This window comes from Oncorhynchus mykiss, chromosome 6 (assembly GCF_013265735.2).
Source record: "Oncorhynchus mykiss isolate Arlee chromosome 6, USDA_OmykA_1.1, whole genome shotgun sequence".
NCBI lineage: Eukaryota > Metazoa > Chordata > Actinopteri > Salmoniformes > Salmonidae > Oncorhynchus > Oncorhynchus mykiss.
Genome location: NC_048570.1, coordinates 81,572,826 through 81,586,996, shown reverse-complemented (window position 1 = coordinate 81,586,996; position 14,171 = coordinate 81,572,826). Strand labels below are relative to the sequence as shown.

The window sequence follows — 14,171 nt, the reverse complement described above, 5'->3', positions numbered from 1 at the left end:
CACTCTCTCTCCACAGTCCTGCCTTCCATCACTCCTCCCATCTCTGTGGAGTCCTCAGGTTCTGGTTCCGGGGCCTCTGGGGCGAGTGGATCCTCCGGAGATCTCTCTGGTGATCACTCCGGTGAACTGCCTCATTCCGGGGATCTGTCCGGGTCAGGTGATCTTTCAGGCAGCGGAAGCGCAGAGATTCCCAGCGGATCATCTGGTCTGAGTAGTGGAGATGCGTTCGGCTCGGGGCTGAGTGGAGACGGATCGGGAATAACGGTCACTTCAGGGAGGGGCAGTGTTTTATCCGGTTTGGGCTCTGGGGGTCCTCAGGAGGCTGGAGAGGGAATAACGGTCACCTTCTCTTCAGGGAGTGGCAGCGTTTTATCCGGTTTGGGCTCTGGGGGTCCTCAGGAGGCTGGAGAGGGAATAACGGTCACCTTCTCTTCAGGGAGTGGCAGCGTTTTATCCGGTTTGGGCTCTGGGGGTCCTCAGGAGGCTGGAGAGGGAATAACGGTCACCTTCTCTTCAGGGAGTGGCAGCGTTTTATCCGGTTTGGGCTCTGGGGGTCCTCAGGAGGCTGGAGAGGGAATCACTGGGATCCTCACCTTCCCCACGGAAATGGGATTGGGAATGTTCAGTGGCAGTGGGTTCCTGTCGGGATCGGGAAGTGGCTCCGGTGTCAGTTCTGAGGAGAGCGGCTCTTCGTCTGACAGCTCCAGCAGCTCTGGGGAAAGTGGGGAGTTGTCTGGAATGTCGTCCGGCTCCAGCTCTAGTTCCAGTGAGGAGTATTCCGGATTTCCCTCAGGATTCTTTCCCTCAGGAGGCTCCGGTGGTCATTCGGGAGAGGAGTCAGGAAGCGGAGACACTCAGGTCCTGCTGATCGATGGTAAACTGGTGGAGGTTTCCACCTCTCACACACACAAAGAGAAGGAGCTGGGTGGAGGGGGCCTGGAATTCAGCGGCTCCGGATCTGGCAGCAGTGGCTCTGGGTTCTTCCCGAGTGTGACCTTCTTGGGGTCAGGGTTTACCGACCTCACAGGGTCAGCCTCAGGGGAACAGGAGGCCTCGGGGTCTCGCCACTACGGCTCCGGAAGTGGTGATATCAGCGGTTCGGCCTCGGGCAGCAGCGGCTCAGGGTTCTTCCCGGGTGTGACCTTCTTGGGGTCAGGGTTTACTGACCTTACGGGGTCAGCCTCAGGGGAACAGGAGGCCTCGGGGTCTCTCCACTACGGCTCCAGAAGTGGTGATAACAGCGGTTCGGACTCGGGCAGCAGTGTCTCAGGGTCCTTCCCGGGTGTGACCTTCTTGGGGTCAGGGTTTACCGACCTCACGGGGTCAGCCTCAGGAGAACAGGAGGCCTCGGGGTCTCTCCACTACAGCTCCGGAAGTGGTGATATCAGCGGTTCGGCCTCGGGCAGCAGCGGCTCAGGGTTCTTCCCGGGTGTGACCTTCTTGGGGTCAGGGTTTACTGACCTTACGGGGTCAGCCTCAGGGGAACAGGAGGCCTCGGGGTCTCTCCACTACGGCTCCAGAAGTGGTGATAACAGCGGTTCGGACTCGGGCAGCAGTGGCTCAGGGTCCTTCCCGGGTGTGACCTTCTTGGGGTCAGGGTTTACTGACCTCACAGGGTCAGCCTCAGGGGAACAGGAGGCCTCGGGGTCTCTCCACTACGGATACGGAGCGGGAAGAGGTGGATACGCATCAGGGTTCGGAACGTCGGGCTTCCCATCCGGGGACATGTCTGGAATCTCCAGATCCTCCACCAGCGATGAGGAGGACAGCGTTGTCACCTTCCTGACTAATGACTTCATGACAGAGGTTTCCAAGGCGACCATGGTTTCCATGGAGCTGGGGGCTGGGCCAGTGCAGTTCAGCGGGCAGGGAAGTGGGTCCCACACATGGAGCGGTGCTGACCACCCAACCCAGGCCAGCGGTGTCTCATCTGGGGCACACTCTGGAGATCTGCTCCCTGTGGTGCTGTCCTCTCCGCCCAGCAACAGGGAGCTTATGGAGGGCACAGAAGGGCCAGAGGAGGCCATGGCTGGCAGGGCTGAGCTGGGGGAGACCACCAGCGAGTTTTACGTGACCTTTGCCCCCGACCTTGCTCCTGCCGGATTGGCTGCCCCAGCCATCTCCCTGCAGACCCCTGCCGTCATGGAGGAGCCATCCTCAGAGGAGGGTGAGTCAGCACACTTTCAGTCGACTCCATGTTCATTGCTATGGACAGTTAAAAGAATGTTTGTTTGGCTGTTACGTTGTAGAGCCAACAGACTTATTTAAATGATTTAAAGTGGCATGGTGTTTTTATTGAACAGGCCAATCAGAAAGGTCACCCTATTCCCTATATAGTGCACTAAATAGGGAGTATGGTGCCATTTTGGTGCTAAGGTACACACTGTATTATATTCATCCTAATTGTATTCATGCTTAGGTATCCCTAACCCATGTGACCCTAACCCGTGTGGTGCTGGGTCATGCTCAGTGGAGGATAGTGTTGGGTTGTGCAAGTGTCCGCCCGGGAAAGTGGGAGAAGGGTGCCAGTATGGTGAGTCCTGATGCAGGGGTATCATTATCTCTCATAAGACGTCGTCGTTCCTTCGTTCCTAGCAAGGTCTTCGTTCCTAACTCTCTGCATATCTCTCTTTCTGATCCATTCTGACGCCCTCAGAAGTGTTGTAAATGTTTTACTGGAAAGTAACACACCTTAGTAAAGAAAGTTTCTAACAATGCTTTTCTCATCTCTCTACTGTATGCCTGGACATCGGCCCCTCTGGTATGATTAGGGTTGCGAAATTCCAGGAATGGTTTTTCTGAAATCCTGTTTGGAGGATTCCCAGAATCAGAAGGGAATAAGCAGGAAAACCAGAATCCTCCGACCAGGATTTCTGGGAAACCAGGGAATTTATTGAAAGTTCCTGGAATTTTGCAACCCTCTGTCCCGATGCTACTATCTGATACTGTACATATTCAGACATTTAGCAATATTCTGTAGGCTGTATTTGTTATATTTTTAGATGTGATTCACTAACACTAACAATGCATTTTGTTCCCACTTTTTCCTGTCTTGATGCACTGTATATTTTGTGTTGTAGTGTGATGTTTTCTCCTGTTTTGCCTGCACCTGGTTTTGGGTCTCTCATTCGTGTTTGTCAGACAGTCGCGGGGTCTTTGGCGTGTATGTGTGTATCGTGTCCTTGCCTCGAGGTCTCAGGATCTCTCCACCATACTTCTTGATCATGATTCACTCCATCCTGTGTTGTTTTTGTTCTGCTGTTGCCTAGGCTACAGTAAGCCTACCCAACTGGCAAAACCGGTTGAAAGGACGTCATAATGATGCCATTTCAGACAGATTTGTCTGCTGGTTCTATTCTCTTTCCTACTGCATGCCTGCTAACCCCTGGTACACCTACCAACATCCTGGTGCATACTGGGTACATGCTGGGTACATACTTGGAACTTCTGCCTATATGAATCTGAACACAAAGCTGCCCAAAGAATTAGAATTACTCTCATCTAGTCATTCTATTTCTATGAGTCTGCCACCCAACAAGTAGCTGATCCAGACTTAACCTTACTTCAGATCTTAATACTTTTCTGATAAAGTATCTTTCTTCTAAAGTGTATGAATCAGAAGTTCAACATTTATGAAAAAAAGTAGTCAAATATTGTGGTCTAAAGAAAGGTTAACATGTACAGGAGTGAACATCATTGAGATGATTATTCATCTTCCTTTCAATGATGATCTGACACAGTAAGGCTGGAGTCTGAATCACCATGTTGCAGCATCTCAGACTGTTCCGATTCCATGACTTCCAAGATGTTGTTACCCAGCACCCCCCTGCCAAAGCAACTGCCCCTTTACCCCCTGAGGCACCAGTCTCACCCCGCCCCCCCCCTTTTTTGCAGAGGTTGATGTGTGCCATTCCAACCCTTGTGCCAATGGAGCCACCTGTGTGGAAAATGCAGACTCTTACAAATGCTTATGCCTGCCCAGCTACGGAGGGGACCGCTGCGAGATTGGTACGAGGTCGGCTTCAGCTAATGTTTACTAACCAACAACAACCTCTCAAAAACAACAGGAGTGATAAGGATGCAAAGGAAACTGTTATCGCTGGCAGCTTGCATCATAGCAGGGCTGCGTTCAGGAGGACAAATGGCCGAAAACGTTTTTAAATGGAAAACCCCAATTAGGGTTATCATCAGCCAAGTTTGGGTATACTTCCCATATTTCAAAAACGTTTTCTCCTGTTTTGTGCATGCTGAACGTGACCCAGGTGTGGCAGTGAATTCTTCTGTCTGCTCCAGAATAAGTTGATTGTAGGCACAGATCTAGGATCAGCTTTCCTTTTGCCAAAACCTTACCATTAGGGGTAAAAACGCAAAACTGACATTAGATCCTTGTGAGCAAACATTTTAGCGGCCCCCTTCTTGACAGAGGAGATCATTAAAAAAAAATCTACAATTCATTTCCTGCAAGTCTACACATTGGGGTGGGGTGTATAGAAAATGTATAGAAAATGTTGTAGTTTTAAAGCAAGTTTGCTGAAATTCTGTGCCTTTTGCCATGGGGCGGAGAGACTAATTAGCAGTTTTACAGCAACTTTCCTGCAATTGTACACATTTTGCCATAGGGTAGAGAGAAATGTTTGCAGTTTTTAATATGATATTTCAGTGAGAGTGACTAACAAAATCAATGGGGGAGCCTCGGTCTGTAATTCAACTATGATTACTACAAGTTTAGATAGCTGGCTGGATTAATTGACCAATAAAATGGTTTGTCTGACACGGGCTAATTGAGTAACTGTCAGTGAATGACACTGTTGCTGCACAGCCACATGCAGAAATGGCACCTTGTGTATTATTTTATTTTTTATTTTTTTACCCCTTTATTTCTCCCCAATTTCGTGGTATCCAATTGGTAGTTACAGTCTTGTCTCATCGCTGCAACTCACGTACGGACTCGGGAGAGGCGAAGGTCGAGAGCCATGCGTCCTCGGAAACACAACCCAACCAAGCCGCACTGCTTCTTGACACAATGCACATCCAACCCGGAAGCCAGCCGCACCAATGTGTCGGAGGAAACACCATACACCTGGCGACCCGGTCAGCGTGCACTGCGCCCAGCCCACCACAGGAGTCGCTAGTGCGCCTGCCAGCCAAGCCCTCCCTAGCCTCGATGACACTGGGCCAATTGTGCAATGCCCCATGGGCCTCCCGGTCACGACAGAGCCTGGGGTCGAACCCAGAATCTCTGGTGGCACAGCTAGCACTGCAATGCAGTGCCTTAGACCACTGCGCCACCCGGGAAGCGCACCTTGTGTATTCTAAGTGTCAACAGTAAGTTAAGACCCTGACTGATCCGCGGGTGTAAAGGGGTATAGGGGCATCCGTAGTCTAGGGGCAATGTCATCATACTTCTCCCTGTCCTTTACTCAGGACTGTGCTTATATATGGTGGGTGGATTTTCTCAGCCAGGTCTACACACAAAACAAGAGGTTCTGTATAATGCCAAATAAGGGTTATTTGGCTTGCAACCATAGTAGATCCCTTTTTGGTGCTATATATAACCTTTTTTTGAAGGTTCTATAAAAAACCATGCTCATAAGGTTCTAAATGGAACCTTTATGGTGCTATAAAAAAACTTTTCCCAAGGTTCTATAAAGGATCTATATAGCACCAATAAAGGGTTCCGCTATGGTTAAACTGCCTTTTTGGGGCCACATAGAACCCCATTTTTATGGTTCTTTATAGGACCTTGATGGAGAATAGTTCTATAAAGAACCTTTGTTAGTCTAAAAGGTTCTTTGTAGATCCTTTTGAAGAACCATACATGTTGTTTTATTATATTGTTGAAATTCCTTCTGCGTTATTATTGTTTTAGCTGACACGTTGAGGTAGGTGTGCTAGCTCTGGGAGTCACTAAGGAGAGAATTGACAACCACTGATTTAGTAAGTAGTCAAATGTTCTCAATTGACACACGGTCATTGTCTTTTACAAGACACTGTCACTGGCCATAGTCATTTTTAACATGTAATAGCATAACACAACAGATTAGATCAACTGGAATGACACTCACTCACGTTTGTACAAAAAGCTATGCGCAAACCACGCCCCAAAATATTCTAATGAATACATTTTAATTTTCACAAAACTGCAAAGAACCATTGAAGGGCTCAAATGGTTCTTTGAGTCATTATGGTTCCACATAGAACCATCATCCTTCCCAAAGAACCCTTGAGGAACCTTATTTTCTTAGTGTGTAGTTATGTTGCTGCTCCTAGCAAGCAGGTGTACAGAAGTAGCTGAAGTAGCCATTTTGTGAAATTGTTTTAGTCATGTAGGTGTGGTGAAGGAATGAATGAAGCCTTGAACGTTACAGTGAAGGGGAAAAAGGTATTCACCATGTTCTGTAAACAAGTATACAGAGTACATTTCCCTACAGCAACTCTCATTAACTGTTGGGAGAGACTCACTACAGAAACTCTCATTAACTGTTGGGAGAGACTCACTACAGAAACTCTCATTAACTGTTGGGAGATACTCACTAGGCTGACTTGTTAAATGATTTGTTGTATATTTAAAGTATCACAACCAATTATTATTTAGTTAAAGACTACCCAAGAGACCCCGTGTGCTAATTTTCCAGGTGTTTTTTGTTTGTGCTTTAATTTTTAAAACACAAATGCATTATAGAAAGAACCATTTTCTGCACGTCACCAAACCCCGTAGTTGTGGGTTAAATGGATGCTTGATGGATGTTTCACCCATTCCAAAAAATGTCATATCCCTCAAATAGTGTTGCCAATCTTCTCAAGCAGTGAATCAAGTTGATAGTTAATAGGTCCTGGTAAATGCAGTATTTTCACCAATGCGCAGTAATATTTATCACACCATAGGTTGGACTGAAGGAAATCAATGATTATAGTTGGACTAATAATGGAGCATAGAAAAATGGCCTGGAAAAATAAACCGGGCTTCTCCGGGGTCTGGTAGCCTCTGTCTCATTATCACCCCCTGCTGTTGACGACACAGACGAGCAGGATTGTGAGGAGGGGTGGACTAAGTTTCAGGGCAACTGTTACCTGCACTTCCCCGAGAGAGAGACCTGGCTGGATGCCGAGCAGCGCTGCCGAGACCTCAGCGCTCACCTGGTCAGCATCATCACCCCAGAGGAACAGCACTTTGTCAACTGTGAGTAAAGGCCTGTGTGTGTGTGTGTGTGTGTGTGAGTGAGTGAGTGAGTGAGTGAGTGAGTGAGTGAGTGAGTGAGTGAGTGAGTAACCCTTCACTCTTTCCCCCCCTCCAGCCAACGGCCAGGACTACCAGTGGATTGGGCTCAATGACAAGACAGTGGAGAATGACTTCCGCTGGATAGACGGCACACCACTGGTGAGTCAGGCAGACAGACACAGTACAGAGAAAGTGGGTTAGCACAGAACTTAGTCCCCACTCAGAGTGCTCTCCCCCAGTGGTTCCCAACATTTCCTTTCCCGGGACCACCAGATCACCGACTGTTGCCTACCACATTCAAACACTGTTCATACTGTACCTGTAGATTCATACACTGTTCATACTGTACCTGTACATTCATACACTGTTCATACTGTACCTGTAGATTCATACACTGTTCATACTGTACCTGTAGATTCATACACTGTTCATACTGTACCTGTACATTCATACACTGTTCATACTGTACCTGTAGATTCATACACTGTTCATACTGTACCTGTACATTCATACACTGTTCATACTGTACCTGTAGATTCATACACTGTTCATACTGTACCTGTAGATTCATACACTGTTCATACTGTACCTGTAGATTCATACACTGTTCATACTGTACCTGTACATTCATACACTGTTCATACTGTACCTGTAGATTCATACACTGTTCATACTGTACCTGTACATTCATACACTGTTCATACTGTACCTGTAGATTCATACACTGTTCATACTGTACCTGTACATTCATACACTGTTCATACTGTACCTGTAGATTCATACACTGTTCATACTGTACCTGTACATTCAAACACTGTTCATACTGTACCTGTACATTAATACACTCTTCATACTGTACCTGTACATTAATACACTCTTCATACTGTAGTCTACTGCATTCAAACACTGTTCATACTGTACCTGTACATTAATACTCTGTTCATACTGTACCTGTACATTCAAACACTGGTCATACTGTACCTGTACATTCAAACACTGTTCATACTGTACCTGTACATTAATACACTCTTCATACTGTAGTCTACTGCATTCAAACACTGTTCATACTGTACCTGTACATTAATACTCTGTTCATACTGTACCTGTACATTCAAACACTGGTCATACTGTACCTGTACATTCATACACTGTTCATACTGTACCTGTACATTCAAACACTGTTCATACTGTACCTGTACATTAATACACTCTTCATACTGTAGTCTACTGCATTCATACACTGTTCATACTGTACCTGTACATTCAAACACTGTTCATACTGTACCTGTACATTAATACACTCTTCATACTGTAGTCTACAGCATTCAAACACTGTTCATACTGTACCTGTACATTAATACTCTGTTCATACTGTACCTGTACATTAATACTCTGTTCATACTGTACCTGTACATTAATACTCTGTTCATACTGTACCTGTACATTAATACACTGTTCATAATGTACCTGTACATTCAAACACTGTTCATACTGTACCTGTACATTAATACACTCTTCATACTGTAGTCTACTGCATTCATACACTGTTCATACTGTACCTGTACATTCAAACACTGTTCATACTGTACCTGTACATTAATACACTCTTCATACTGTAGTCTACAGCATTCAAACACTGTTCATACTGTACCTGTACATTAATACTCTGTTCATACTGTACCTGTACATTAATACTCTGTTCATACTGTACCTGTACATTAATACTCTGTTCATACTGTACCTGTACATTAATACACTGTTCATAATGTACCTGTAGATTCATACACTGTTCATACTGTATCTGTAGATTCTGATCTGCATGCTATAGACTACTTACTTACTCTCCTGATTTCTGGGTTTTCTACATTGAAAACAAGAAACCAACAGAAACATAAATTATCTTTGTAACTTCCTACCAATGTTGCTCTCCACTCCCCTCAGCAATTTGAGAACTGGCGGCCGAACCAGCCGGATAACTACTTTAACTCTGGAGAAGACTGTGTGGTGATGATCTGGCACGAGAACGGCCAATGGAACGACGTTCCCTGCAACTACCACCTGCCCTTCACCTGCAAGACTGGCCCAGGTACGTATGGGTCAGGGGTTAGGGTTCAAGAATTGTGTTCTAGAGTCTGGATGGGCACTGGTAAATGTTTTCTTAAAAACTAATTTTACTGTACCTTCGCCATCATTATGTGTGGTTATCTTATACCTGTGTTGGTGTTACAACTCATTCATGTTTTATAAACTCGTTAGGCAGGTACCCTTCAAAATAAATTGCTACCAATAAATATCATCAGTTGTAATTTGATGGATTGATTGATTTGTCGATTGATTGATTTACTGATCATTGTTCCCCAGTCTACTGTGGGGCACCGCCAGAGGTGGAGAATGCCACGATGTTCGGCAGCAGGCGGGAGCAGTATACTGTGGGGTCCATCATCCGCTACCAGTGTAACCCAGGCCTCCTACAGCGCCACCTGCCTGTGGTGCGCTGCATGGCAGACGGACAGTGGGAGAAGCCACAGGTGGAATGCCTGGGCGGTGAGTAGTGCACACTCTTTTACTCTTTCAACACTCTATAAACACACCTGTAGGTTAGTCCCACATTGACACACTTCCAATTCTCGTTAAGAACTCTGCTATTGAAATGATCGTTAGAAAGGTGGTAATCGAGGTTCCTTGTAGGTTGATGAAAATGGCACTGTATTTTTCAGTGAAGCTTTGCATTATTGTAATTTTGTCTGATGCTATGAAATTACTTTTGAATCATTGAAGGTAATGTATGAATCATTGAAGGTAATGTATGAATCATTGAAGGTAATGTATGAATCATTGAAGGTAATGTATGAATCATTGGAGGTAATGTATGAATCTATGAAGGTAATGTTTGTTTCTCTTGCCAACAGCAGTGCCCTCCCCCAGTAACAGAATACAGCGCAGATCAATCAGAAGGCGAGGAGAATCAACCAGCAGCAAACGTCACTAAGCAGGGAAGATTAAGGGAGATCTGTTGAAGATAATTATTTTATAAGAACAGTTACAGAACACAGAAGCCATTTTCTAACTTACTAAAGAGGTTTGAATGTTTGAAGTACCCACCTTGTACATAAGACCAAATCAACTTAGAGCAGTGACATTGTCTTTTCAGTTTGTCACTCTCTGACTATTTCAAAAACAGTATAAATTAAGCCATTATGTAATTGTATGTTTTTGTCATTCTTGTCCCAAAATAATGACATGTTCATTATATATAAGAGTTGTTTATTGTTTGGAGTTTTATTGTTATTATTAATATAATTTTTGGTTTTGGTGGATTGTGATGCCGTTGATAAGATGTGAGTTGTTGCTAAAATGCTTTGTCCATGTCGCCAACTAGACTGGATTATGAAGACACGGTGTAGGGTGAAGTTTCCGCTAGACACTGATCTTGGGTCAGTTTTACTTTTCCTCCACTAATGGTTAAGATTAGGGTTGGTGGAGAGGAAGCTGATCTTAACTCTGTACCTAGGGGAAACTTCACCCCGGAGCATGTACTCATAGACGGTGCATCAATCAGACTCTCTAGTCTGTTCTAGATCTTTGCCAAACCAGACAGTGTGTGTTAGACTGTACCACCCAGAGGTAAACACCCAATCTGGCCAGCCGGTATTTAGTGGGGGTTTGGCACGTTGCTATGAGCCAAGCAGAGGCTTGGTGAAATTCACCCATGAGGAGATACTAGACAGTCAGAAGTATGTTTGTATTCTGGAGGTGCCTACGTAATATACACTCACTATGGGAGATGCATATAGGTCTAATAATCCACGAAGGACTGTGAATTTGATAGAAAAAGTCTATTGAGTTACTTTTGAGCGCTGTTAGCCTAGCAATGTTAGCATAGCAATGTTAGCCTAGCAATGTTAGCATAGCAATGTTAGCCTAGCAATGTTAGCCTAGCAATGTCCGGTTGTTGCAATGATAAGCAAGATGAGGTAAAGGGGATGAGATCTTGTGCATGTATCCACCAAACAAGCATTCATGAGTCACCAAATTCTCACCTATCTTTAAAATACTAGATGCTAAAGGGGAAAACAATATTTATAATTGTCAGATGTCTTCATACATCAAAAGTGGTGTTGTGTCAAACCGAGAAATCTTTTACGCTTCAATGAATAAAAATGTCTGACGAGTTTTGATTTTGGGGTGAACGATCGCTTTCACCTTTTACTGCAGTGGGCTAAATCAGGGTCACATAAATCTACTTTGAAACAAAAGTATACACCTCACACACATGGTTATGGGCTTAAAAGAAATAAGACACCTGTACCATGTCACATATAGAGTTGAAATGTATTAAATGTTGAGTTTGAATCCCAATATTACACTTTATATACATCACAGAAAACTGAAATATAACAAAACCGTCTGACATAGAAAAAATGTGTTCAAAAAAATGCTTATTAATTATGAAAAATATGAATAACATTCCACCCATGAGGCCACTAGGTCATTTGACTGCAGGAAATGGCTATGGGAGGGGATAATAAGGGAGATATTATTTATTTAATCTCTAAGTCATAAAGAGAAAGCTAGCGAAGCCGACACAGCAGGCTACTGTGTCCGTCTGTATTTCAAACCTACATCAGTTGTTTAGAGCAGAAGGGAGACAGAGTGCCTGATGTGAATAATACACAGCAATGCTAGAATCTCTGCCTGCCACACTGGAGAGGCAATCTACTGAGGCTGCCCTAAAATAAGAGTGAAAGAGGACTCAACTTCTCAAATAAAAGAGAGAGGACTCAACTTCTCTCTCAGGTTCAGTAGTGACACGATAGAGTAAAAAAACAACAGGGTTGGGGTCAATTCCATTTAAATTTCAGTCAGTTAATTCATTGAATTCATTGAAGTTCACTGTATTTATTTCCTGAGGGGATTGGAATTGAATCGGAATCGACCCCATGGTTTGTCAACAATGTTGTTGGCCTAAACAGGACCAAACGGATGAATGTCATTGGTCGGTTTGACACTTTCGTCGTCTCACACAAGGCTGTGCAGTGCATAGCAACTCCATGGGACCAGTTTTATTAACAACTGCAATAGCTATCAGATCAAATGTTTCTCTTCATTGTCTGTTTTGTTTCACAGAAAAACCTCAGCGGACACATTTATTTAAACTCCAGATCCATCGCCATTTTAATCGCTTGTAGTCCTTCAGTTTTGTATTGTATGCATAACCTGCTGTTATATCTGATGAAGATATAGATGCTTCATTCCTTGTTTATGTTTACAGGAGGCTGTGCCTCCTCCTTCAACACACCGTCATATGTCTTGCTGGCCAAAAGCTTCACCTGCAATCATAAACCATATACCAATCAAAGACATGACGGAGAGGTTCCACAAAGAACAGGCTTAAAGCAATTCTATACCTGGAACTTCCGATGACAGAAGTGTCATTTAAAGTTACACACACCATTATGTTTTACTGTACCCCTACAGGGCTGAAAGTATTAAGAGCTTTTAGAAGATAATAACACAATGCCAGGTCTAGTGTATAGAATCAAAAGGACATAAATGCCTCCTGGCATTGCTGAGGGATGATTGTCTCCAAAGCAGCTGAAGCAACTTGACAAAGGGGCGTAGAGCAGTGTTTAGCAACCTTTTACTACCAGTGATTGGCTAACTATGACCCCCTTGACAACTAACCGCCTGAGGGACCTGTCAGCAACATCCCTGGGAAAGGTGCCGGTCCACGGACCAGAGGTTGAGAAACACTGGTGTAGAGCACTCCTGCAACTCCCCCGACCCTGCCATCTGTTTAGGGTTGTGTACTGTAGGCACAAAACAGGAGCAAAATGTTCTGAAATGGAGCACGGGATCAGTTACCTGAACACTTCTCCTGTTTTCTTCTGTTTCCCACTAGGCACTAACTGGTTGAATCAACATTGATTCCATGTCATTTTAACAGCAAAGATCTATGTGATGACATTGAATCAATGTGGAAAACTGATTGGATTTGCAAAAAGTGATCAATGTAAAGGATTTCAGGTATAATTGTCTTTTTTTCACCTAACTTTTATCCTAAATCCAATGAGAAGGTTAGCATGTTTGTTGATTTTACTTTGAGTTCACGTTAGTTGACAGTCAAAACTAGATGTTGAACTGACGTCTTTGTCCAGTGGGTTGCGTGAGAGCGACTGACCCTGTGCATGAACAGGCCCAATAAACCACACACTGAGAACATCATGAGTAGAGGTGTAGAGGTTCTAGTCTTATGGAGCTCGACAGAATGTACCCAAATGTGCCTGAAATGAACTGTTTGTCTTCCAATGTCTGTATTCAACATTTGTTCCAAAACATGCCAAATAAAGATACTTTACTTGTTACTTTCTCTTGATTTCATTCACTTTCTGTGTGCGGAGGATGTTCAACAGTGAAAAACGAATGTTCAAATAGATAGTTTATTGGTATGGTCTTTTAGGTCAGAGTGTTTAACAGGATTGACACACAACAAAGATCAATCTGGGAGTGTCTCCCAAACATTCAAGGTAGAGGCAACAAAAGCCTTCTTTCACCTCCCATCAGTCTCAGTCGACTCACTGTTTCTGAGGCAGCTGGTTCAGTATAAACAGGTATGACTTAGAGTCATGAGGAATAATCAAATTATGGTACATTTCTATTTGCCAACAGGGTGGGTTGTCGTCAGTTTAGCCCTGTGAGTGTGACTGAATAGAGGCCTGTTTGTGGTCCCCTCTCTGCCTTGCCTACTCCCTCCTTCTCTCTTTCCCTCCCTCCCTCCCCCAGACTGACTGTCTCTCTGTCTGGCCACACCGGTTCACCTCCCTCGCCCAGAACTCCTGGCTGTGTGCGCTTTCTCTCTCCCATCTCTCTCTCTTTCTGTTTGTCTCTCTCACCCACTCACAGTCACTCTGTCTTCCATACTTTCTCTCCAACACACTCTCTCTCTTCTCGT

At 44.6% G+C, this 14,171-nt stretch overlaps 1 protein-coding gene across 5 annotated transcripts in view; it reads left to right on the top strand.

Moving 5' to 3' along the window:
- The window catches only part of LOC110506145 (aggrecan core protein), a 33,672-nt gene extending 20,088 nt beyond the window's left edge, over positions 1–13,584 (top strand). Inside the window, exons 13-21 of one of the 5 annotated variants that reach the window (XM_036981089.1) lie at positions 17–310; positions 392–2,167; positions 2,420–2,533; positions 3,895–4,008; positions 7,022–7,180; positions 7,296–7,378; positions 9,161–9,305; positions 9,581–9,763; positions 10,129–13,584. In XM_036981089.1, the coding sequence (XP_036836984.1) occupies positions 17–310; positions 392–2,167; positions 2,420–2,533; positions 3,895–4,008; positions 7,022–7,180; positions 7,296–7,378; positions 9,161–9,305; positions 9,581–9,763; positions 10,129–10,208 (2,948 nt within the window). In that variant the 3' untranslated portion in view covers positions 10,209–13,584. Of the gene's footprint in view, positions 1–16; positions 2,168–2,419; positions 2,534–3,894; positions 4,009–7,021; positions 7,181–7,295; positions 7,379–9,160; positions 9,306–9,580; positions 9,764–10,128 lie in introns of all 5 variants that reach the window. The other 4 variants (XM_036981091.1, XM_036981088.1, XM_036981087.1 and 1 more) reach the window with 4 other exon arrangements.
- Positions 13,585–14,171: the final 587 nt, after the last annotated feature.